The sequence below is a fragment of the Phallusia mammillata genome, chromosome 3, assembly GCF_965637545.1.
Source record: "Phallusia mammillata chromosome 3, kaPhaMamm4.hap1.1, whole genome shotgun sequence".
NCBI classification, from domain to species: domain Eukaryota; kingdom Metazoa; phylum Chordata; class Ascidiacea; order Phlebobranchia; family Ascidiidae; genus Phallusia; species Phallusia mammillata.
In genome coordinates this window covers 22320081-22344380 of record NC_137254.1, presented here as the reverse complement: position 1 = coordinate 22344380, position 24300 = coordinate 22320081, and the positions used below count along the sequence as shown (strand labels likewise).

General features: G+C 40.2%; 1 protein-coding gene and 1 long non-coding RNA gene across 2 annotated transcripts in view; one reads left to right on the top strand and one right to left on the bottom strand.

Annotated features, from left to right (window-relative positions):
• Window positions 1–24300, bottom strand: part of LOC145218746 (uncharacterized) — a 41310-nt gene that overhangs the window by 3130 nt on the left and 13880 nt on the right. The gene's annotated exons all lie outside the window — the stretch shown is intronic.
• On the top strand, window positions 6681–22582 carry LOC145218252 (uncharacterized). The gene is made up of 3 exons (XM_080085659.1): window positions 6681–8005; window positions 19509–19656; window positions 20236–22582. The coding sequence occupies exons 1-3, from the start codon at window positions 7153–7155 to the stop codon at window positions 21989–21991; spliced, it is 2757 nt and encodes a 918-aa protein (XP_079941785.1). The 5' UTR covers window positions 6681–7152; the 3' UTR covers window positions 21992–22582.

Genomic DNA, 24300 nt, shown 5'->3' with positions numbered 1-24300 from the left:
TAAAATATCAAACACTGTAGCCTACTTTTAAAATTATGCCATTAATTTAACGCACGAATATTGCAAGCGAAAAGTTCATGTGCAAACAAAATGCAAAACAGAAAAGCTTCAAAATACCTGTAAAAAACGGGGCACAAAGACTTAAATTATGCCAATTTTAGAACTTAGAAAACGGTATAAGTAAAATCAAATATTAAAGTGATTACTTTTGAAACACAGTAACTGATGTAAGCACCAATAATCTTTCTGTCACAAAAATACGAACGTTTTTAACCTTATATTCATTGCATAAGTTCTGGGAGTTATTGTATCAAAGCGGGCACACAAGGGCTCCGATTTGCAGCGTAAAACACTTTCTGGGCCACAACAACCACGATAAGCAAGTATCGGAAAAAATATAAACAGACGAAACACGAATAACTCATTAAAATTCATGGTCCCAATGCCGGAGTAAAACCACCAACAACACAAGGTGCAACAGAGCCAAACATACAGCAAAGCCGAAACTGGCCACAGAATGACATGGAGCTTTAAGAGATTTAGACAATAAACAAGCGCACCACGTCGTAGGTAATCGGTTTAAATTTTCAGCGAAAGTTAGTTGTACTTCCATCAAGTTTAAATTCACCTTCACAACATTTGTGAAGTAAGACTAAAAAAATGTAGGAAAAAAGTATCGATCAAAATAGATGTATAAAAACGTAATGTTACACCCAAACATAAGTGGACGATACGCACATGTTCATTGTACACTAGTTGAACGGAACTAGCTATTTCGGAATCAACTTGAAAAATGTTTTGCCTTGACATATTTAAAGGTGCAATCGCAATGAAAACAAGTCGTAAATTTCAGTTTGTTACCAATACGTAGATACCACTCCCAAAGTAAAATGTGCAGAATAGTTTTACAAGCTTTGTTTTCACTCGATGAAATGTTACAAACTTTTTAACTTCGCACGGTATTGGTAATGCAAAATTGCGAATGACAGTCTATTTCTTGTTGGTTGCACATCCAATGAAAACAATTGTGTATTTTAGACCAACTAACGTTAAAAGATTTTAACACTGTCCTTTATGTAAAATTTTGGACAATCCAAATCCCATCAATCGCTCCGAGAAAAGCAGAAACAGAAAAGCCAAGGGCTTTTATTTTGTCTGTGACACTTCTGGTATTTGCATATGAAGCCATACAATCTTCCCAGAAAGCGATAAAGTAGTTAAATTACAGCTCCACTTTGCCCGATCAACATAACAACTCCATTGTGCTCGTCGCTTCTTATCACATCCACTTAATACTGTCGAACGCTTTGGAATGTTGTGCTTTCATACCATACAGCGGTATCACTTTGCTGCCCAAAGGTTAAGCAATATATGTGACCTATACCTGAAACCAGAGGTCGGCAACCTTTTATTATTGCGGACCGTTTTTAAAACTGATTTTTTTGGCGGACCGGCCTTCAACAAAAATTAACAAATGAAAAAAGGACAAAAGAAAAACTGATCGTGACATCGCTTCAAATTTAAGGAGTTGTGACAAGATGTATGTGATTCCTAAATCATACAAACTTAAATGTGCTCAAATAGAAATTTGCAAAAAAATAAAAGCACATACGGTTTTGATGTTGAAGTTACCGAAAATGTTGCAATTTGAGGACATCTTAATAAACAAAAAAGCCTCTGTATGCACCATCTTAGCACGGAGATTTACCCTTGCGGAACATGTCTTGAGCAGAATCAGCTCCAAAACGCGTTATGAGCTGGACTCCGAAAGAAAACAAGAAAACAAGGAAGACCAAAGCTTAAACTATAAATTAACGTCGCAAAAGATTTTGGCAAATTTTTGTTATAGATAAACGTCGTTGGTTGGGTGTGTGGCTTAGCTTGGCTTTCATAGCTTGTAGATAGCATGTACAAACAAATTGATTTGAGTAACTTGCATGACCTTACAGTGACCGCCTTTCTAATCAATATGGCACTTTAAACATCACTTCACCACAGGATTAATCCAACTTTGACACACAAACAATAATTTGAAGTATCGGATCAAGAGCAATTATGCGGTCCAAATGTCGTATGTGGCATGATTTCTCCGCGACAGCGATGCCAAACGAAGGGCGACCACTCAAAGTAACAGTACATGGTAGAAAACAGTGAAAAAGGGTACTTATCAACATTCAATTACCAACATCTGCTATATGTGATTTGTAACCCTCTTTGACCTACTTGAAATCCATTAATACCAATTATCAAAGTTATAACATTGCGATTTCAAACCCATACAGCGTAACGTCATATGGGTTTCACAACGTAAGTCTGACAAAACTTGATTAATGACCTCCAACCATTAGTTTTACTACTCTCAAAGTTTAACAACTAACATTTATTTCATATAGGATACTACTGTATAATCCTTCCGCAAAACAACCAAACGAAAGTACACAAAAGTCATCGTACTTAAGCATATCCCATTAGGCACAATTCATAGATTGTGTCTTAGGTAAATAGCATGGTTAATTGATTATGGAAGCAAAATAAACCAAAGCACAAGTAGTGGACGGAGTGACAGGTGTCAGTCATTTTGTGACACAACCATTTCTGCTGGGGTTAGCAGCAGTCACTTGTAACCAAGCTTTATTGCTTGTTGTGAAGAATTCAAGTGTTGTCCACCCGGCCAATTAAGCGTGGGATTTTGGATAGGCTGGACAAGTGGACCTTACGATCAGTCGCTTTTGTGAACCAATGCCGAAAAATATCAACGAAAAAAACATTTTTTTTGCGAAACGTTTATGAAATGACGTCAGTAAACGTCATTCTTACTCTGGTCAACTAAAAGAGAACTATACGTCTTTAACCTTATACTCACAAGTCGAAAATATTGCTATAGAACTTGCAACCCCAAAGGTTTCACACACATAACATTGTTCAGTTGAACAGAAACACCTTTGTAAGTGTTTAAATTTTTACACTTTCATCATTGCACGGTGCTTTTTGCATGCGCCAATAGGTTAAAGTTATTTAAAGAAACATCATTCAGGTTTCAAATTTCCCTAATTGCAACAGCATCGTGCGTGAAACAAGTCTCACGTTATCGCCGTTTCCTCCTTCACGTTTCAGGTTTCTGCATACACTGAAACACCAAGATTTACACAACAATGAAAAGTTAAACTTTCTGCAAATGGAACAACAGGTCATATACTAACAAAAAAATACCCAAATAAACCGAAAAATAATTTGTGCATTTTTTTACTTAGAACTATATTTCCACAAAATATATACCTAAAGGAAAATGCGAAGCAGTAGATTAAACTCCTACCAGTGGTACCAAACTTTTCAAACATGTTGCTTATTACCAAACAAAATGTTCTTTTCACACCTTGCAAGTCAACGACGCAAAAGTTGTTGGAAGAAAGTGAAGTGTTTTTTACAAGTAAAACGTTGTCATTCATGCCACAACAAGAGTGTTTGCACTTTAAAATCGCGATTATTTCGTGGTACACATTGAAATCTCTCCGCGCACACTAGTGTGTCGTGGCACACAATGTGAGAACCACTGACCTAAACAGTAGTTGACACAAACTTCATAATCTATAAGCTCTAAAAATTACAACTCCAGCAGGGACACATCATGAGTTACAAGTGCTCGTTCAAGGGGTTAACGGTGGTTGCTGTAACAGTCGGTCGATGCATCTGAAAGTTTGCAAAGGAGGCAGTCCCCAACTATAGTGTTGACGCAACATACACACATTTGACTGAGTGTTAACAGGTTTAGGGGCGAAAGCGGCTTTAGCTTAGGAGGATTACGGGCACGCTTAGGAGACATAATTGCAGCTTGCTCCAGAGAACAAAATTAGAGCGAAGAAACTTATCGTCACAGTTACGAAATATGCTTAAAACAAACTTAGTTTTGGAGAGCCAATGTAGGTAGAAAATTAAAAAATACGGCATTAAACCGTTTGGTATGCGATGGTCGGTCATTATACAGACACGGTTGCACACCGTAGCTGAACCTGCACCGTATTACAACGGCAGCTGTTAAAAAATTTCGTGCTATAAAGAACAAGGAAAATAGCACAAAAAGGTGAGTTTTTCTGCCTAGATCGGGCCTGCTGTAGTGGAAAGGGAAAGAGAACAGGTAAACGCTCTGCAGACCGTTAAAGTCGTAGGACGAGTTACAGTTGTCCACAGTTGAGAGTGGCGGGTTGATGGATGGCTTAACTCCCCATCAAATCGGGCGTAGGACACGGCGCGACAGAAAAATCGATTGTTGACGCGTGTGATGTCTCGTGGTGTCCACAGATCGATCATAAGAGACCAGAAAACGACTTTTAACCGATGTCCGGTCGGAAATATGGCGCCTGCGCGCGTTTGTATGCAAAACAAAAGGCATGGTATTTAGAATTTGTTTATTAGTAGCTCATCTGCAAAATTACAATACGTGCAAGTTCTACGCGGAGCAACGACTTGTTACCAGAATACTAAAAAACATCCATTTAATAGATGAAAATAAATTAAAGACCTGGCCCAGTAATGGATGGTTAGGCGAAAACTGCCGGAAAAATGTCGTCATATCCAGCGGTGATATTGCGTGTAACGTAGGTTGTTTGTTAGAAGATTTTTTTTGTGAAAAGAAACCAAGTATATTTTTTAAAATTGTCTGTGAAAATTTTATTGCGTTGAAAAATTGCAAAAGAAATAAAGGAAAAAAAACTACACCTATTTCGATTTATCAACATAATACTTTGCTGGTTAAAAAAGGTTCATAGGTGTCATATTTGCAATCGGCAGATAAAAAAATCGAAATGTTTAAAATTGGGTAAAAAAAACAAAGATAATAAAACAAAGTGATTATCGTGACTTGTTGACAAAGGTTAGTTAGGTGACGCAGTGGTACGTCACCTAATAATTATTTTGCAAAGGTAATGATATGAGGAAGTGATCCAATTTAACGACCGCTGACAAAAATATAACACTATATTCGACCGCGTCTATTTCACAGTGCAAATCAATACGTATATACGCGTTTATTCTACCCAGTGTTTAAAACGCATAAACGTAAAAAATGTAGAAGGCTGCAGCATCACATTGTAGAATGTGTAGAAGAGAAGCGAAATTGAAAAATATAAATTAACAAAAAGTTTAGTTGTCGCAAAAGTTAAGTAAAAACGTCGATTAAGCTTACAAGCATTGCTTGTAATGTAAGAGTGTATAAGGGTGGTAAAGTTATTACCAACAAAATGTAATTTAAATTAAAGTTCACGGGGTCAAGAGAGCTTCAAGCTGCGGTCAAATTGTACTTATAATGAGAAAATCGTTACAATCAAAAAGCAAATTACAATATTGTTTCAACTTTGTTCGCTGGCTGCACTTTCCAACAGAATGACTCGTCATCCCGAGGCCCTGGTATCGCTTCCCAAACTCTTTCAATGCAACTTAAGCGTCATCCAATTGTCATTCGTCAAACTTACGTCTCATAACGCTGGAAATTAGATTTGGCCCCACTGGCAGACGTAAGTCTGGTTGCGTTTGCCAACGAGTTTTGTAATTGCAATGACAAAGATAACCCTTTCGGGCCGCATAACATGGAAGTTATATTGCTTGCGGCGGTTGAATTTAACTTGAGTCAATAGGGACAAACGGTTGGTTAGCATTTTACAAAAAAATATATTTTTGAACCATACATTGCGCAGCATTTTTGCATATAGTACACATGTTGCCTTTTCTAATCCGAACGGTTCAAAACAATTATAATATCACTGATGATGGCACGAGCATTTGCCGTTTGAATAAACAAGCATGTCGCTTTATTCGTCATTACACTTACGAACAAATCCGTGTAACGCGTTCCAAATTATAAAGAAAAATATACAGGAAAGTTAAACTAAACTAGAAAATGATATAGCTCTTAAAGCAATTAGAGTAGGTTTAACAAATACTGTGGATTCGTTTTTCTTTCGCAAAGTTTCAAGATTTATTAAGTTTTTTGTTTCCTTTTTTTAAGTTGAAATGGCTTTGTTGTCAATTTGGGCATGTAAGATCACTCAAATACTAAAATTGAAAAGTTTAGGGTACTTGGTTCTCATTACTGTGAGAAGAAAAATCGACAAACCTGAAAATAATGAATAAAACTAACCGACTCTTCGCAAAAAAGAGACTTATTAAAGCAAATTTCGAGCAAAAATGAACTCGACTAACTTACCGGGTCAATGAGTTTACAAAATTTTCGAGAGTTCAAAACAGTTTATTAACTTTACGCCAAATTAGTGAAAGCCAAAACATGTCTGGTAGTGTGCTCCCATAAAAGGAAAATTTAACGTGAAAAAGGAATGTGCGTTGGCTTGTGATTGGCACGTGTAAAAACAAGCAAGCAAAGACAAACGTTGGTTCGTTCCAAATTTGGAAGCAAAAGATAATTAAACAGCGGGCGTAGAGCCACAAAGTCTTCCACGATGCAAATGATTTAGGAAATCGCCAGCCGCGCGGGGATTTTGTTTTTGTTTTCCTTTGCCTGTCACGACTTCAGCTCAGCTTGCAGGCCCGTTCGAAGCGATGGACAGCGCGACGTAAAGTGGCGCGACGCTTAAACGTGACACGCCACAATTGCAAGCAACTTCTCGCGCCGCCTCCGCGCTATTAATCACTCACTCAGCAGTCGAGCGGCGAGGATTTCGCGAGGGCGAACCCCAACGCAATAAAGTGAGCGATAGAAATCTTCAGCGAGCACAGAAACATGTTTTTTCTCCGGAGCCTGTTCATATACGCAATGTTAATGAACAAGCATTTGTTTTCACAGGGCATTATCTAAACCCGCAGCGGATGTGTGGACGTGTCGTGCTTTCAAGGTCAAAGTCAAGGTTGCGAAACAAAATGGCGGATACTCACGGAGTCTACGAAAGTACACGATACCTCACTTACTGCGCACAGATCCTATCGCGCCCCAGTCGCACGACCATGCAGTTTTGCTAGTCCCTTTCTCCCGTGGGGCTGTTTTCTGCGCGTACCTTTGTGTGTTTACCTTTCTTATGAGTCGCAGGGTTATATAGACTGCCCTAGTCTACATCGGGGGCGTTATTTATTGTGATTGCAACCTGCCGGACGCTGCGGCCAAACGACCTCACCAGTACACAATCTGCTGCGCGGACGAATCAGTGTGAAATGTCGACGCTGGATGAAACAGGCTTTATCATCAACAGCGAACCAACATTCGCCGAATGCTTCAACATACTGCCGGAGAGCTCTTCAACAGACAAAGCCTACGCAAAGCCATCGCCGCCCGCCCCCAACCATTCAACGCAGTGTGCTTACGAATGTAATACTATCAGTGAAGACCGTTTAGCGGACTCGATCAACAGCAACAACTCTCAACGAAGTGCTAACTGCAGTCCGACTTTACCACGGGGAACAATGCCGATCGTCTGTGCTCCGATATCGGGAATACCAAGACCCATCGGCGGGAAAAGTGGATACAATTTTTCGCAGAATACTGTAGGTTTGCCTGGCGTGTGCGGGTCGCACGACGGTGTAATGAAAGACTATCGGCACAACGGATACCAGCACGAAAGCATTGCAAGACTACATAGTGGACTTGAGATGGACGATGCAATGGCGATCGACAGACAAAAAGCAGAATACGACAATCTGACGAGACACAACGGTGGTCATATGCAAGGCTATTGTACACCTGGTCCAGAAAACAATGCATATGGAACTTCTTACCCCGCTACAGGAACCCTTTATCCTCATGCAAAAACAAGCGGCACAGAGTACTACCATTCAGATGCGCAAACACCGCAAGATATTTACACTAATTCTGCGTACATGAATCACCATGTTCAAGGGTACAGCCAACGACCTATGCATGCTGCCCCACATATGTTTGCCGGGGGTCCTGGACAATATGTGCAATACTCCGGAGATCGCAAAGACCCGGCAATCGCTGAAGATTTGGGGAGTGACTTTCCCTGGATGCGAGAAAAGAAACTTGGAAAGAAAAGCTCTGAGAATCGAAGTAAGTACAATTATACTCTTAACAAAATATATTGTCTACCTTTTTTATGATTTTGGGATAAACCTGCAAAGTATAATGATAACACTACATTACGAAATATTCCATGGTAGAAATGGCATCAGTGTGTGTGTGAGATTGTGCTTGGTATTGTCTTGTTACAATATCTATTACTCTGTTGCACGATGAACAACTCGAAATTTAAAATAGGGTTAAGTTTTGGTAAAATGTTGAAGATACATTGTCTTCGGGCCAAATTGCCGAAATGGGAAAAAATACACCGAGAATATTTGTCACCAAATCAAATTAAAGTCGTCACTTGCATTAAGAAGGTGTTCACTGTTGTTTAAAATTATAACACAATCAACAGCATGTTCCATTTTTACTGAAAATGTCGGTTAAACACCACTTTTGCCAATAATAATTATCAGATATGGATAAGGTTTCATGGCTTGTTGACAAATCTATTGCGGCTTTAGCACTCAGTAGGCTGCAGAAATTGTTTGTGAATGCAACAAGCTTTTTATACCACTTAAGTTTTTTAACAACCGTTGCAAAAATATATGTGTAGCCATACAACACAACGTTTTACTCAGGAGTCTCGCAAAGTCGACCAAGCCCATGAATAATGGTAATAACTGTTTTGCCCCAAATGTAGGGTCATTAGCGCCTCCATTTTAAAAGTTTATCATAAACCCATAAGCTTCAGCAAAAAAACTGCCAATCATTCCACTGGCCTTGAGTCATACAAACCCAGACAAACGTAAAACCCAGCAAAAAGTCTCGATTATACAAACTTTACTTGCAAATGAAAACAAATACAAGATTTTGTGATTTACGCAAAAAGTCACCAGTGTTTAAGCATCAGTGGGTCCATGGAAACTAGTCGTCCATTTTGCTTAAAACGCGTAAAGCGGATTTGGGACCAATACGCCGTTCGGCATGCGTTTCGTGACGTATAATCAGACGACTTTCTTATGAACGACATTCTGCGAACCTTATTGCTGGGATTAAAACATTTCGACAACACGTGCGAACGTCAGGATATAGGGATAAAATGGGTAACAGTCGACATGTATTGCATGTTCGGGAAATTGTATTGCCCCAGCTAGTAAATGTCACTGCTTGGAGTTTCGGGTAAAACTATAAAACGGATTTAATTAAAATTTCGTTAATAGCCGATCGACTACCTATTCACCACGAGTCGCTTTTTGCCCTCACGAATTTGGTAAATCGGTACAAATTCAATCTATAGTTATATGGCTACAACATTTTGTCCCATGAACAATTTTATTGTCAATTGTTTACTTGTTTACTGGGTTTTTAAAGACTAGTGGTTTTTTAAAGAAAAATCAAAACGTGTAACATCTTCACATAAGAAATTATGACAACATTAACTCTTGTATTACTCCGACTTTTGAATGACATTTACACAGATAATTGGTGATGGACATGGGCAAATCGTGACTTATAAAGTACAACAACACTGTTGACAATCAAACAGGTGATCCTTAGGTTTAGATATTATCATTTCAAAATGAATCACTGTCCAATAGACGTGTTACCGTCACCTGTTAGCTCAATGTGGTGAGATTACATCTGAATTTTACGGAGACATTTTTGCTTCATCAACAAAAAAGTCACGGCTACGAACGCAAACAGGCCTGTCCCACTCGTAAGAGGCACGTATGTCATGAACAGCAATTACAAACGGAAATACCTATATGCAGGGTTGCCATACCGTCCTTATTTCTAAGATTTGTCCTTATTTTGAAGGGCCATGTCTTAGAAAAGTTCATTGTCCTTATTTCTAAGAAATGTCCTTATTTTTGACTGTAGTCCTTATTTTGTCTTATTTTCAACAATTGCTATAGTCAAATTCCTGCTACAAGTAGAAGTAAACCTAGTACCGACCTGTTGTGAGATGCACTTAGTATTTTCTACGAACAACCAGTTGCTGAAACAGATTGTTTCTTTCCAAATATATTGCAAATATTATGTCATGGCTCGTATAAATGCCAAGATTTGTTCAAAAACATTTGTTTCGTTTCGCATAAAAATTTAATTTTTCGGTTGTCCTTATTTTTGGTTTCAAGTCGATGGCAACCCCGCTTATATGTAACTCATTTTTTAAGTGTAAGCATTTCGTGGTACAGGCTATTTTTACAACCAGTGTGTAACCAAAACGAATTGCATATTTGGCTAGTAACAATTGCTGCGACACGACTTTACACAACTGCCAGACAAATATAAAGCGGAAAACACGATTGGATTTTTAAACCGTTTACCATTTTTTAAGACAAAGAATATAAATTTGAAGCAGAAAAAAGACAAATAAGATTTTACTTGACTCGGACAACAATTCCAACATAGAAACACTTGAAATAACATTGCTCCATTTTCGCTCTCCTGATTAGGAAACATAGCAGCCAATTTGTTATTACTTTATTAAAGCCACAAGCCTAGTAATGTCCCAGTGCGGTAAAGTTTAACTGCACTTGAGTAGCTTTAACAGCACTTCGCATTTATTGGTGTCCGAAACGTTGTCAATCCGTCGCGTGACATAAAACGTGCCAATGCAGTGACAAAATTCGTTTACCTATCAACAGCGAACTTTGGGGTGGACAACACCACACCTTACTTTGACAAAATGGGCGACATGAAACACCGTAAGCCTAAACTGTACCTTATTCGTTTAACAGAAAATATCGGTTGTAGCAATACGGTTAAAGCGACACTGGTAAAACAGCTTTGGACAATAACGTAAACATTTTTGCAAACAATTTTATGAGAGTTTTGGATATTTTTAATTCCCGCCCCAATGGTTTAGAGTTATTCATATTAAAATTTGCTAAAATCAGTACATTTAGTATCAAACCAATACCTTCCAAACAGCCTATTATTTTTTGGTTGTAAATACAGCATGAATTGAAACACCGATTTCTGTTGCTTTTAACTTTCAAGCGACCGGTAAAATAAATGAGATTTCTGGATTGGCAAACGACTAGGCCTTGGATGTACCATCGAATGAATGAATTCAAAACAAAACGCATTACAAAAAAAAACATGCGCTAGGAAACAAGGCAAGAGTTAGCGTGACGAGCTAGGTTTCTCACACTGTCACTGGCCCGGAATTTATTGTCTTTTAAGCGGCGTATTTGATACGCTCGGTCACAGCGGCGTGACGCTTCTTGACAAAGCAGAGTAGCAACGTACAACGAGATAACCCGAATTTATAAAAACGGAATAATCGTTTTTATTTTGTTTGAAATAAGTACTTATAAAACATGTCCTCCATGTACTTTTAACAAATTCAAAATCGTCAAAATAATGATTTATACTAGTGATACAAAAACTGTTTCGACATAAATATTTTCTTAAATTACCTTCACAAAACTGGATTAAAGTGGAGCGTTTTGCAACTTGGACAACAGGCCACACCAATGAATCTTTGTTACCACAAGATTAACCCACGTGCGTTTAGCACCAGTGGTGGTCCAGCGCTAATCACGTTAATTTCTGCGATTTCTAACGCAAATAGCCCAACCAATCCTAATTAGAGAAATAGAGACTCCAGCACGCGGTTCGCCGATCGGTCAAGCCAAATTGGCGATGTTCAACCAAATCCGCACAAAAATAACAAGTGTTGCAAGGGACACCGGGCAGCTTGCATGGCAATCTTTTATTTATGGGTCCTCCCGACCTTTCTCCGTTGCTCCGGGGGAAAGCGTGTAGGACTGGTGCCCAAAATTGCGGGCAGCCTTTGAACCGTCTCGCCAGTCATCAATCACTTGACTCGCAACTGTCAGGTGTGTTTACCTTTGTGCCGACACCTAGACGTTTTCAGAGCCCTGTCATTTTCCGTTGTTTAGGCCGCGGGCATCGCTTCGACGTCGAGGTTTTTGGTTGCACCGAAATCGTCCCGTTTTCTGATCTGGAAAATTGGCCGCGTGCAGATCCGTACCACGACATTGCTCAGCCATAACCTTTACGAAGATTCGTATCGCCTTAAACCAAGCTTCAATATCCATACGTCCGTCACAAAAACTTTACCATACATGCAATCTACAAAAAAATGTTTATTTCTGTATCAACAGTCGACTACGAGTGCAAAGTGCATTCAAAAGGATGCGAGTCGATTGATCTTGGTAACATCCGCCATTTTTGTCGCACTCACTGCCCAAGGGCTTCCAGACCGGTTACATCTACGCGTTGGTTTGTTATGGCCGGGACGCATCAAAGGCTTGGTTATAATGCTATAGCATCTGGTACATATACGAAGACGTTTGAAAATTAGACGGCTGAATGTTGGGATAGGATGCCGATTATGGGACTAACAAGACAAAAATGCAATAGATTTCCGTCCATATTCGTGTTTGCTCACGAGAAAATCAATTATTTATACCACAAACAATTGCAAATTCGTACATATCAAGAAATAGAGATAAATTTCCCGGTTCGCGTGCGTGGTTAGCAAGGGTACAAAGGATATAAACTTAACTGCATTAAGTTTTTTGCCGGGCAAGTTGAGTGCACACCGGGTGGCCGGACAGCATGCATGGCCAATCTCCTGTGACTATCGCTCACATTCCACCAGCAAGGACACCTTCTTAGGTTCGACTCCCCCTAAGAGTCGAGGGCAACCCAATCTAGACCGCAAAAGCTTGTAGTTGCTCTTAACTTGGTGTCCACGGTGGTCCTACGGGGTATCGTATAGCTCCCGGTCCCAATGATTTCCTTTTTGTTTTGTCAAACGGGTCCATTTAGCTTTGTTGTGGCTGTCTTTAATTCGGCAGGTATTTTGAGTTGTTGCTGCTGGCATCTTCAGCTGTTGTTTACGTACCCCGATGTAAGCGCTGCACAAGATCAAGAAGATCGAGCGCTCTTTGTTGACGTGCCCAGCAAAAGTCTGAAACAAGCGTTCAACCGAAAAAACGGCTTGTCAGACTGCTAATGCCAAACAAAACCGCCACCCGCAAGTAAAAATACTAAAAACAACACGCAGCGTTTATCATTGCCCTGCAACCATGCAGAAAAAAAGGATGGCGTATGCATTTAAGTTCCTTCTTAAGATGATCGACGTATATGACAACACGTCTAGGCGGGCAATTGTGGCAAATGGGAAAAAGCAGTTGATCCCACACACATTTTTGGCCTCGCCTTTCAGTCATTGATACCATCCTGCTGACACACGAAATGAACAAGAGCAAGAGGCCCACGAACGCTTAATAATTAATCCAAGACCCGTGTTATAAGTGTGTTGATCCTGACTCGCAGCACTGGCATCGTTAGGTGCGAAACAGTGTGTACTCAGCCCTATTCGATTACCGACCCAGGGCTACTGTGCAATCGCGCAAACGTCGTTTACGTCAATATTTGATCAAGTGACTGGTGGTTTTTAGGATTTCGTTACACTCGTACAATGTCAATTCCATACATGAACCGACATTGTCAAAATACGTACGATACAGGTGCGAGACACGCAGGACACTTTTAGATCGGGCAGTTTGAACTTTTGGCACCTCGGTAAAATTCTTCAAGCGTGCGCAAGCGGCCTTCAAACCTGTAGCCACCATGGCTACCCTCACACGTCAATCAAACGACAAAACAGAGTGCGCTTCACTCAGCGCCCGTTAAAACGCGCTTTAGTGCTGGAGGGTGAACGGCCGAATACTGCAAGGAGTTGGGCCCTGGACGCAGTTGGACACGAACCGTGAAATACTCGGTCAATTTAACAATACTGAAGGATAAGCGAAAAAACTTGCTGTTAATCTTTACACATTTTACGCCAAACCAAGCCAATTAATTGAAAATACTTAACATCAAAAACCATTAACAGTATAACTCTAATAAATTACAAAAAAGCGCATTTTCGCTCGATAAACGCTGTTTTTTCGTGGAAGGGAGAAACTACAACAAACACAAATCATCAAAAAAGTTTTTATAAAAACCTGATTAGCAAATACTGCAAGCAAATATTTACAACGCAAATTTTCAAACGTATACCTACAATAAAATAGTTAAAAACTAGAAGGGTGGCTTAGCACATATTGCCCTTGCACATACACTATGATCTATTTTAAAACATAAATATAATTCCTTCACTTATTTTATATTGGGTCCCATATTTGCCACCGTCTTTTAAAACGTTAGTTGTTTCTGCAGGCAGAAACTCATGGGTCCCCACACATGCAAAGTTGTAAACACTGCATTTCAAGAGATAACCATAAGAAACTTTGGTGTTGTAAAGTAAAACACTGTGATTGGTACTAGGATTAAATAGTCATGCTATGCAAAGTTCAAACTATACAAATCGACTCAATTCAAGCATTGTTTAAAGTTTGTCTAGTTTAAAACAAAGAAGTAAAACACAACAATCGATACCTATAAATGGCATAACATTTCCAACAATTGCCCACTGTTTAAAAACTCACCCATTTTAGGGGGCTAGCAGGGTGACTATTGGGGCTACAGGGTTTAACACAACAATCGTCATTTGTAAATGGCAAATTGTACAAGCTATCCAAATTTCAGCCAATTCCGACCCTGTTTAAAAAATTTATCCTTTTTAGGGGGCTAGTGGGGTAACTGATGGGGCTACAGGGTTTAACACAACAATCATCATTTGTAAATGGCAAATTGTACAAGCTATCCAAATTTCAGCCAAATCCAACCCTGTTTAAAAATTCACCCATTTTAGGGGGCTAGTGGGGTAAATGCTGGGGCTACAGGTTTTAACACAACAATCATCAATTGTAAATGGCAAATTATACAAGCTATCCAAATTTCAGCCAATTCCGACCCTGTTTAAATATTCACCCATTTTAGGGGGCTAGTGGGGTAACTGATGGGGTTCTTCACCCTAATGTTGAAAATATGAAACTGCAATGACCCAAACAACAATCCTGTAAAATTTTGTCCAAATCGGCCAATGTTTCAATTTCGACCACTAGGGGGCGTTTTAACCAACAACCGTAATAACTTATGACGTCACAAGATGACCCAAACAACAATCCTGTAAAATTTTGTCCAAATTGGCCAATGTTTCAATTTTGACCACTAGGGGGCGTTTTAACAAACAACCTAATGACTTATGACGTCACAAGGCTGTGAACAACCCCCTTGACTTGACTGCTATCCGCAAACACGTTCACCAAGCAATCCTTAAACATGAGTACCATATGTAGTTGTCTTTATAACATCACACAAAACTAACGTTTGTGGTGCGCACAAACCACATTTTACATTTTGGGGTCTAGCGGGGTAAATACTGGGGTTATCATGACAAACGAAGCAGATGGCACATCTACACAACTATATCTACCATCTGTGAAAGTTTCATCCAAATCCATCAAACATTTCAGGGCAAAATGGGGTGGACAAACTTCAGGGAAGAAAAAAAAAAGAAGAAAAAAAAAGAAAAAAAAAAAAAAGAAATCGAGTAAAATCAAGATGTGTCCCCTTCAAGGAAGGGGACCCATAAAAACTACAAATCACCAAAAAATAAGAATCGACTGCAAAAAGCATTCCTAAAATGCCAGTATGCATTGTTTTATTTGTAAGTATTTCTAATATAGATTTAAGGTAAAATCAGGCCACCAACAGTGAATCCGATACTGTGATGTTTCTGAAACGAAAATGAAAGTATTTGATAAATTACAGCTCAGGAGTCCGATTTCAATGGTGTGTACAAAACTTCGCACGATCGCATACATCAGCAAAGCAATGTTTGTTCATCATGGGTAAAGTGCGTTTTGTCCCTGATCGTTTCAACAGTAAACCTAATGCTACAACTGAGCAACTAAAATGTCCATAGTATTTCACACAAGGTGTTAATCTTAGGATTAAGTGGGTCATGGCACGAAACTTGGCGGCTTGTATTTTCGACAATCAGGCGGCAGTCCGAGAACTGAAATTTGCCCTTTGTTGGCGACTTGTGGAACGAGACACGGAAAATATTGACCTAGTTAATTAGGTGTGAAGTCAAAACAAGAGAATTAAGCTTCTTTCGCATGTTTATCGCAACCACAGTTTCACATTAAATGAGTCAAAGTCTTCTGCAAACACAGAGAGTTGCCTGAAACAATACGTATTTCGGTAAAACTGCGTCAGATACACTAAAGGAAGTCGAAAATCGTATGACTTTGACCGAAGCAGAACGTCAAACATGACTTTCGTGTGAGTCATGCCTGATGATGGAGGCGGTAAAGGAAGCCTGGCATTTAGAACCTTTTATTTAATTTCACGGTTTAATAAACGAACCAAACTTTGTAAACAACAAGATGGACACAAATTTGTTATCCTAACGTGCACCTCGTTTCAATACACATAGGGCTAAAGGACCGCATGTTATACATTGATATGTTAAAGTAAAATAAACGGTTGAAACTGGCCCAAGGCTCGTACTAGACGCTTGTTGATTTTTAAAACATCTTTAGAGGGTTCGATCCGCAATCACGTGCCGTATCTACGCGCAGTGTTTAACTTGTGAATATCCGTGATAAGCAAAGAGGTGGCTAACAGACAGTGATTTATTGTAAGCGTCGCGACAAAGCAATATGGCCGCCGGTCTTTCGGCGCTTCATGCCAAAAACCTGCATCGAAACCGCACGTTGTGGAGACACGAACGGGCAATATACGTTACAACTGCGGAATCAGTACAGACATAATTGGAAACATGGAATTTTCGATTCGTGGCAACGGTGTCAAATGATGAGTTGAAGATATATTTAAGTGCCTGGTAAATTTAAAGTAAAGTGGTACTCATAATCCGTCAGCGACAAAATTTGAATCGTGTAATAGTTTTCCCTACTCTAAGGGTATCATTAACAAACCCATAAAAGCACGTACATCATTGGAGCGAAAATTGTCAAACTTTGCATTTATAGTTGTGCCAGTTGGGTACTAAAATTTCAAACACACATACAAATGACAACATGACAGAATGTCAGTGAAATCTCAAATCCATACAAACCTATGAGAGTTTGAATATCCAATTAAACTTTTAATACGATGGTAAAATTCGCTGTAAAAAAACTTTCTAGGGTGTTCAATTTTGGCTTTCGAAGGAGTATTTTGGGATACAACGGGTCAGACTACTGTGTGGACAATTGCAATAATTATCCTATAGCGTCTGGCCTAAGACAAATATTTGCACGAACCCGCACCTGTCAAGAAGACTGATGTCCAACTCGGAACGCCAAAAACAGCGCATTTTAGGATTCACGCAACATATAGGACCACAGCCAAACACGAAATCTTGATTTTGTGCTTAGAAAAGTTTCTTGCACAACATAAACCAGCATGATCATTATAAATAAATTACGTATTCAAACACAGTTTTTCCATTGTATATTTTTGGTTAGTTTAAAAACACTTAAAAACAACTTTAATCATCATTTTATTGCAGTTACTTTACTACATTTCCTTGGCGGAATATTAGTTTGGCAGCCGCACCGCGATGGACAGTCGCCCATACAAATAACGCCTCCGGGCATTATAACGCTTTAGCCGTCGAACGCTCAAGTGCAACTTAACACCTGCGATTTGGTTCTCAGGCTGCAACGAAAGCGACCATGAAGTGAGCGAGGCGTGCGACTCAAAATCCATACTTGTAATCCCCAAAGCGGAACGTCAAAATATTTACTAAGTAGTCGCATTGCTGGCGATAGCGGAGCGGCATAATCCGATTAGTACAATCGCAATCCGATTGTAGTAAGTGTGCTCTTGCCCTTATCTCACTAACCGATTGACACTTGTCGCCTGGACTATTGTGCCCTGCCCGTTTTGCGTGTCGTCTGATGTTTGCGGGCTGAGTGACTTGTTTGCATAGGGTTTGGGACCTTTTAAAGATTTGACTTGGAAAGTCAAGAGTCGCAAAAGGATTTATCACTTATTCTGGCCATAGAAAGTAAAAATAAAAAATAGTATCCAACATTGCCAATTTGGTGGCTAACAAAATCAATATTTTGACTTTGGTGGTCGAAAACGCAACACTTCGAAACGCGACTTAAAACCATTTTTACACAACTTAATTAATCAAAATTTGAGTAACTCAAAAGACTTGTGAGGCGTTGCAGACAAAAGCAGGATTTAAGTCAAATTGTTTGGAAAATAATTTCAAACAACAGTGTACAACGAGTTTAGTACGCCATCTCAGTCGATGCACTTTCTCCTTTGTTTGGAAATAGTCAGCATTTTAGGGGCCAAGAAATTGCAATAAAAGCTATCTACGGGGCACAACGACGGAGATGCGCAGCAGGCTATCCAATTGCAGAAAAGTGCACGTTCAATTACAAAAAATGCCAATGTAAACAGTTTGACCGAAATTTTTGCCTTCAAAATTATTGTTCAAAACTGATAAGAGTATCTTTATTAAAAACCCAACACCCAACTCTAGTTCACCTGTTTTAGCCAGCTTCGTGTGGTTTCTCACATAATGTCATAATTTGTGGACAACAATGCACAAAGTAAATGCGTAATATACCTGCGGGAACGGTCTTTTAACTAGGACACAAAATCTGTTTTAAACCGCTCTGCGGCTTGACTTACTATTTTCAAGTGCATTAAGGCTCTGGGCGAAAAGCCAGCAACGGCTTTTAGAGTAAACGATAAAAGAAAAATACATGCGGAAATTCTTAACAGCGGAGGGCACGCCCTGTTTGAAAATAACGATATACGCGACGAAACCAGGGCATGCGACACGACCCAGCTTTTCACAGCGGTTGAGTCTAGAACTTAATTATCTGCTTCAAGGCAAATGCTATGATGCGAAAGTGTTGTGCTTTATAAGGCGTAAAATTTGTTGTGTCAACTTGCGTCTAAATGCCAATTTTGAGTCAAAGTTCGAAACGCAAACAAAGCTGTAGAAAAACTTTCCACAACCATAACTGCGCACCGAAGAGTCAGTCAAACCCATACATGCAAACTGCCACAAATTCACACAAATATTTGGCAGATGAATGTGTTTTTGTAAAAAGTAAATTCTCAATTTATTAAAGCTTTAAACTAAACGCAATAAACATTACAACGACCTACTTAATATTTTTGAATTTTGTGTGGCAACCCATAATTCATACTCCAATAAACAATTTGAAAAAAATATTCAGCATTTTCGTTCATGCCGGGTATTTTAGATGAGAAAAAGTTTGTCTTCATCCTATTTTTGTTTGTTTTTGTACCAGTTGAGTGTTTTTGGGCCATTACTTTAGGGGACATATTAACCGAAAATAATACACAGATATTCACTTTTGTTACGCAAAAACATGTTCTTCCGGTCGCTGTGAGCAGTCTGGCGATAGACACGGAAAACCGCTGACAAAATGTCGCCAACATATCAAAGGGTCGATTGTGTATACACCACACTGCAATTTTCCGCACAGGCCCCAGGGACTTTGCTTTGAAGATGCGGCAAAGTTTCGATAAAATCTTAGCCCGAAAGGCAACCTGACCATGGGTGCACGTCTGTAAGACGCAGTTCTTTTACGTTAGTTCTTCTTTTGCGCAGGAATCCGGCCGCCTGGAGCATCGCGTCGACTCCGTACCGCCTACACCAACACGCAGCTTCTTGAGCTCGAAAAAGAGTTTCACTATAACAAGTACTTGTGTCGACCAAGACGCATTGAAATCGCCACCCTTCTTGACTTGACAGAAAGGTAATTTACAGCAACTGACCGGCGAAATTTTCTCAAGCACTGCAGCGGACCAAAAAATCGGACCATGACCTCTTTTGTTTACTTTAATTTTCGAAAATCGTTGTTCCTCGCCTTAAATGGGATTGAGAAAATCCTCTGCGCTCTTGGCATATATATTTAGAGTCGTTGAAACGGCAAAGGTAGCGGTGTTTATACGGATAATTTGAAACATTCTGTGGCCCACACCTGTTTTTATTCGCTTATGTTTTGGTGTTTACAATAAATTTTGTCCTCGCGTTTACCGATTTAGAACTGAATACTAGTGTGACAGCTGTCCATTGTTTATGTTCGCTATCATAAGGAGAAAGAAAATAACCGATGGGCCTAACTTCAAAACATCACCAGGGGTCAAATCAATACAGGCTCCACAATAATGTCATTTAAAAACTATATTTTTTAATACTATTTGTAACATTATATAGTAAGTTAGACAAATTTTACCACATAAGCATTAGGTGCTGAAACACATTGGGAAAGACCGTCAAGTTATTTAAATTTGTAAGGAGTGGTTGCCAATATACTAAACTGTTCATATTGCAGGCAAGTCAAAGTTTGGTTTCAAAACCGCCGCATGAAACACAAACGACAACAGCAGCAACAGTCTCAAAAAGACAAATGCGGCGACAGCGATGATTCATCGGCCGACGAAGCCGACAAAAACAACGAGGACGACGATGATACCGGCAGTCAAGACGCAAAACATAGCGACAGTGACAGTATTCGCGACGAAGACACACCGAAAGAAAATGGTGGATCGCCCGAAGGCGTCGCTGAGACGCGAGACTCGTGTGAGGCAAAACCGGTCGAAATGACGACGGAAGCTGAAGCATTGTCGGTGAAAAAACGCAGCAGGAAAGCGAGCAAAACCGAAGCTCTAAAGGCTGTGATTTCGACCACTTGCAACCTCTCAAGGGATAAAGTTTCACCCGACGTTGACAGACCAAGCTTCCAAGCGCCGGACGTTGCGACCGGTTCTTCAGCGTCGGAATGCACTCGAGATGATATGCCGGCTACAAGCACTAGTGGAACTTCTAGAAAGTTCTCAGAAGAATTGCAGTATCCCATTTCCAAGCTGGAGACTAAAAGTGAACGTTGCGACACTTTCCCGAGTTATCTTAACGTTAAAAACGAACACCATTCCGAGATGACCGGATCAAGCGAAGTGGCAATATACAGTAAAGACCAAGAAAAGGGCGAGAGTTATTACAATGCAATGTACACCAGTTCAGCGGAAAAGGTACCGACCAATACGTACCTACGCTACTCAAATTCAACTGTACACAATTCAATGCCTACAAATGTGGGAGTTGACGCATTGAACACAACTTCCTCACCCGGGCACTATAGCGCATACCCACAAACCAGTTACTCGCATCAGATGCAGTATCCAGTATCCAGCGCATGTCATGCGAGCACCACACCCTACTCTGGTGGTGTACGGCGATCGTCACAGCCAAGCGGATGGTTGCAACAGCCCTATGGTTCCACCAGAAACGGCAAACTGGCTGAATATCAGAGCTACGAGTCTCAACCAGTGTATGGCATGCAATATAACTCAGCTAGCAACCATGATAGTTTCCGAAAATCGAGGTACAGTAATTACCATGATAATGGTTTACGAAGGGCGTCTGTTGCTTCATTGTATGAAAGATACAACAACAGTAAGAGCGAGCAACATCAAAATGGGACATCGGTTTATAGGAGATCATCCGAAACTGCCTATCCCACTAATAAAGCTGTCGATGTGTACGATTGGAAGCCTGGCCAACAGGACTTGTATGCAGCTAACAAGCAACGGCCAAGTACACAGTCATCGTACAAAAGCTCATTCCATCTGTTAGCCGACAAACACGGTTCGTGCGATCAAGCGGACTTTAGCAATCGGCAGCAAAGCTATAACGAACAAACGGAAAGCAACTATCCTTTGTACGATAGAACATCGTCCACATATGATTTACACACCAAATCGATTTCGCCATCTCAAACCGCTACCAGTGACTACGGAAGTGACCAAGCCACCGACTATTACGAATCGCCGAACTACAGCAATCAGCCTCCACGCTGCAACCCTTTGTCGCCCGAGTCGCGGACGACACGCGCCGACAATAGCAGCATTAACGGCAAAGCGCTGTTCCACACTTTAGCCAAGGGGTACGGGTACGGTGAATACCCCAACTGTGCAAATCGCCCCTTTCCCTCCACCCAGTTTGAAATCCACGCCCGCACTGTCACACACGTGGACATTTCGCAGACCGCTGGCCTCCTTGGCAGCGCGCAACGCGTACTTGATATGTGAGAAAGACGAAGACCACTTAAAGATGTACTTTGTGGTGGATTTTCCACACCGCAACACACGAGACTACAAGTCTCCCATATGTGTACTTTGATTAGTGACCTGGCTGTTATTTATTGCTGTTGTCAGTGCCTGGGGTCCACGAAGCCCCAATGAACGACCCGCATTTGTTTGCTGATAGCTTAAACCGCGGTGTGATATATCGTCAAAGACTGACATTCGCCTTCAATGATGTCCATGTATAGACTTGAAACCATCGTCCCCGGCTTTGGAAGCGTACTAACATAGACAATTCGACCGTTATTTATGTATTTACTGTTGTTGGTTTAAGAAAAGACGAACAAATCGCCCCTCTTATTCGCGCCTGTCAATCACACCGAAAGTGGAAATTTATTACTGCGCTTTTTTACTCGATGAAAAAAACGAGAACAACCAAATTTCAATACAGTTTGTTTGTTGTATTTTTGCTTTCGTTTTTTTTTCGCACTTCTTTTTGCAATTGAGTTCCACTCTCATTCCCACATAGTCTCCATTGTGTTTATCGCGACAACCTTGCCTATTACTATCCAATACATATAAATATATACAGCGGGATTTGTAGTTTGCACTTTTGTTAGCCCACCAAAGGTCATCGGCTCAAAGGCCTTGCCTCTGTCAAGATAATCGATGTCTTAGCAAATCACCGCTCCCTTCAGCAAGGGCGAAACCCCTACGGTTAATCTTCCATGAATTAGGCATGTCAGTTTGCATAAGCCCTAACGCTTACAGGTTTTCCAAGGGCAGGAAAGTGGGCAGTTTGGGGGCAGATTAGCTGAACAAATGTTGCCAGCAACTGTTGCTTCAAGTCGTTCTGGACCGCCAGGCGACCGAAGGGTTTCTGACAAGGCAAACTGATACGTTCCGACCACCAACGCAGTACCACGTACAACTTGCGAAATAAGCCCAGAGCGCAAACGAAAAACATGGTGTTGGCCCTTTTGCCGACATTATTCAATTTTCTCTCCACAGATTATCGCAGTTGAATCTACGGGTTGCCTACGCACGAGACCCCATTAATTCAAAGTGACGGAAAGCCCACTTAAATTTGAACCATGTTTTCTGCGGCTCAACTAATTCAAGTCCCTGCAATGCGGCGGACTTTTGATTTGTAGTGGGTGATGCAAAAAAATCACACCTTTCCAATCTTAAAAATCTATAAAAACAAACAAATAGTTTTCAGATATATCCTATCGTATGCATTTTTAAAAAATATCGGAAGCGCCAAGAGCCAAAAATGGGAACTCTAGTCTTGTGACAGTTCTATGTCGCCCTCGTGCGGCTATCATATCATAAACACTATGTGGAAATTTTAGGAAGGGGTCGCGGGTTACATTTGATTGCTAAAATGGGTCACGGATGTAAAAGGTTGAAAACCACTGAACTAATACAGCGCTATTAAACCCAGACATTACGCGAACAAATTAGGTGCACATTAGGAGAACAGTGGTTGTGACGTTTTTTACTGCACAGTCCATTTTTTTTGGAACTATGAAAAGCCATTTTTGCCAGCAAACGTAACGTTGTGAAAAAAAGCTTGCTCTAGACTAGTAAAATACTAAAGAATCAGAGTTAAACAAAACGTTTTAATGCGGTAATTCAAGTACGTTGCGTGTGGCTACTAAAAATAAACCACTTTAGTAAAATTATTGTCGCAACGAACACTATTTACACATAAAGCATTGCCGCACCAGTACCAAATGGCGTGACACGGCGAAGCGCATGAATGGAAATTACTTCCTGTAATCCATTATTCACTTACTTACTATTTCAATTATAAACTGTTGCTCCATAGCAAAATTAACATGATGGAAAAAGTGTAAAATTAAAATCAACATGATGGAAAAAGTCTAAAATACCGCTTTACCATTGTGATTATGTACAAATTAACCTGTTAAAAAACATAAACGTAAGTAAAACTATAGTAAAACACACTTAAACGTTTTCCACCCACACAACGGATATATTTACATGTTGAACAATACATAGCAATTCATGGAAATAGAACGAAATTTCCTTGCATATGAACGTGAGAGTGTAGAGTCCAAAAGGGGTTTTCCGTGGCACATATATAGCCATTGTTAATCCTAGATGACACGAAAGATACCAATATAGGATCACGCAATCCATTTATATCGGTTCTTACAAGATCAATCATCGCATGCATAATACATGAAACGCGGAGGTCAAATTTCATTTCCACTGGTCATTAGGTCGTACGATACTGCTGTCGTTGTCGTATGTTAATGCGTTTTGTTATGCTCGAATAAATACAG

What these genes read in the sequence shown, in the direction of transcription:
- LOC145218252 (XM_080085659.1), top strand. Translation starts at nt 7,153, where the DNA reads ATGTCGACGCTGGATGAAACAGGCTTTATCATCAACAGCGAACCAACA. An exon ending in GAAAAGCTCTGAGAATCGAA is followed by an intron (nt 8,006 to 19,508) that starts GTAAGTACAATT and finishes TCTTTTGCGCAG; the next exon opens with GAATCCGGCCGCCTGGAGCA. An exon ending in CTTCTTGACTTGACAGAAAG is followed by an intron (nt 19,657 to 20,235) that starts GTAATTTACAGC and finishes TTCATATTGCAG; the next exon opens with GCAAGTCAAAGTTTGGTTTC.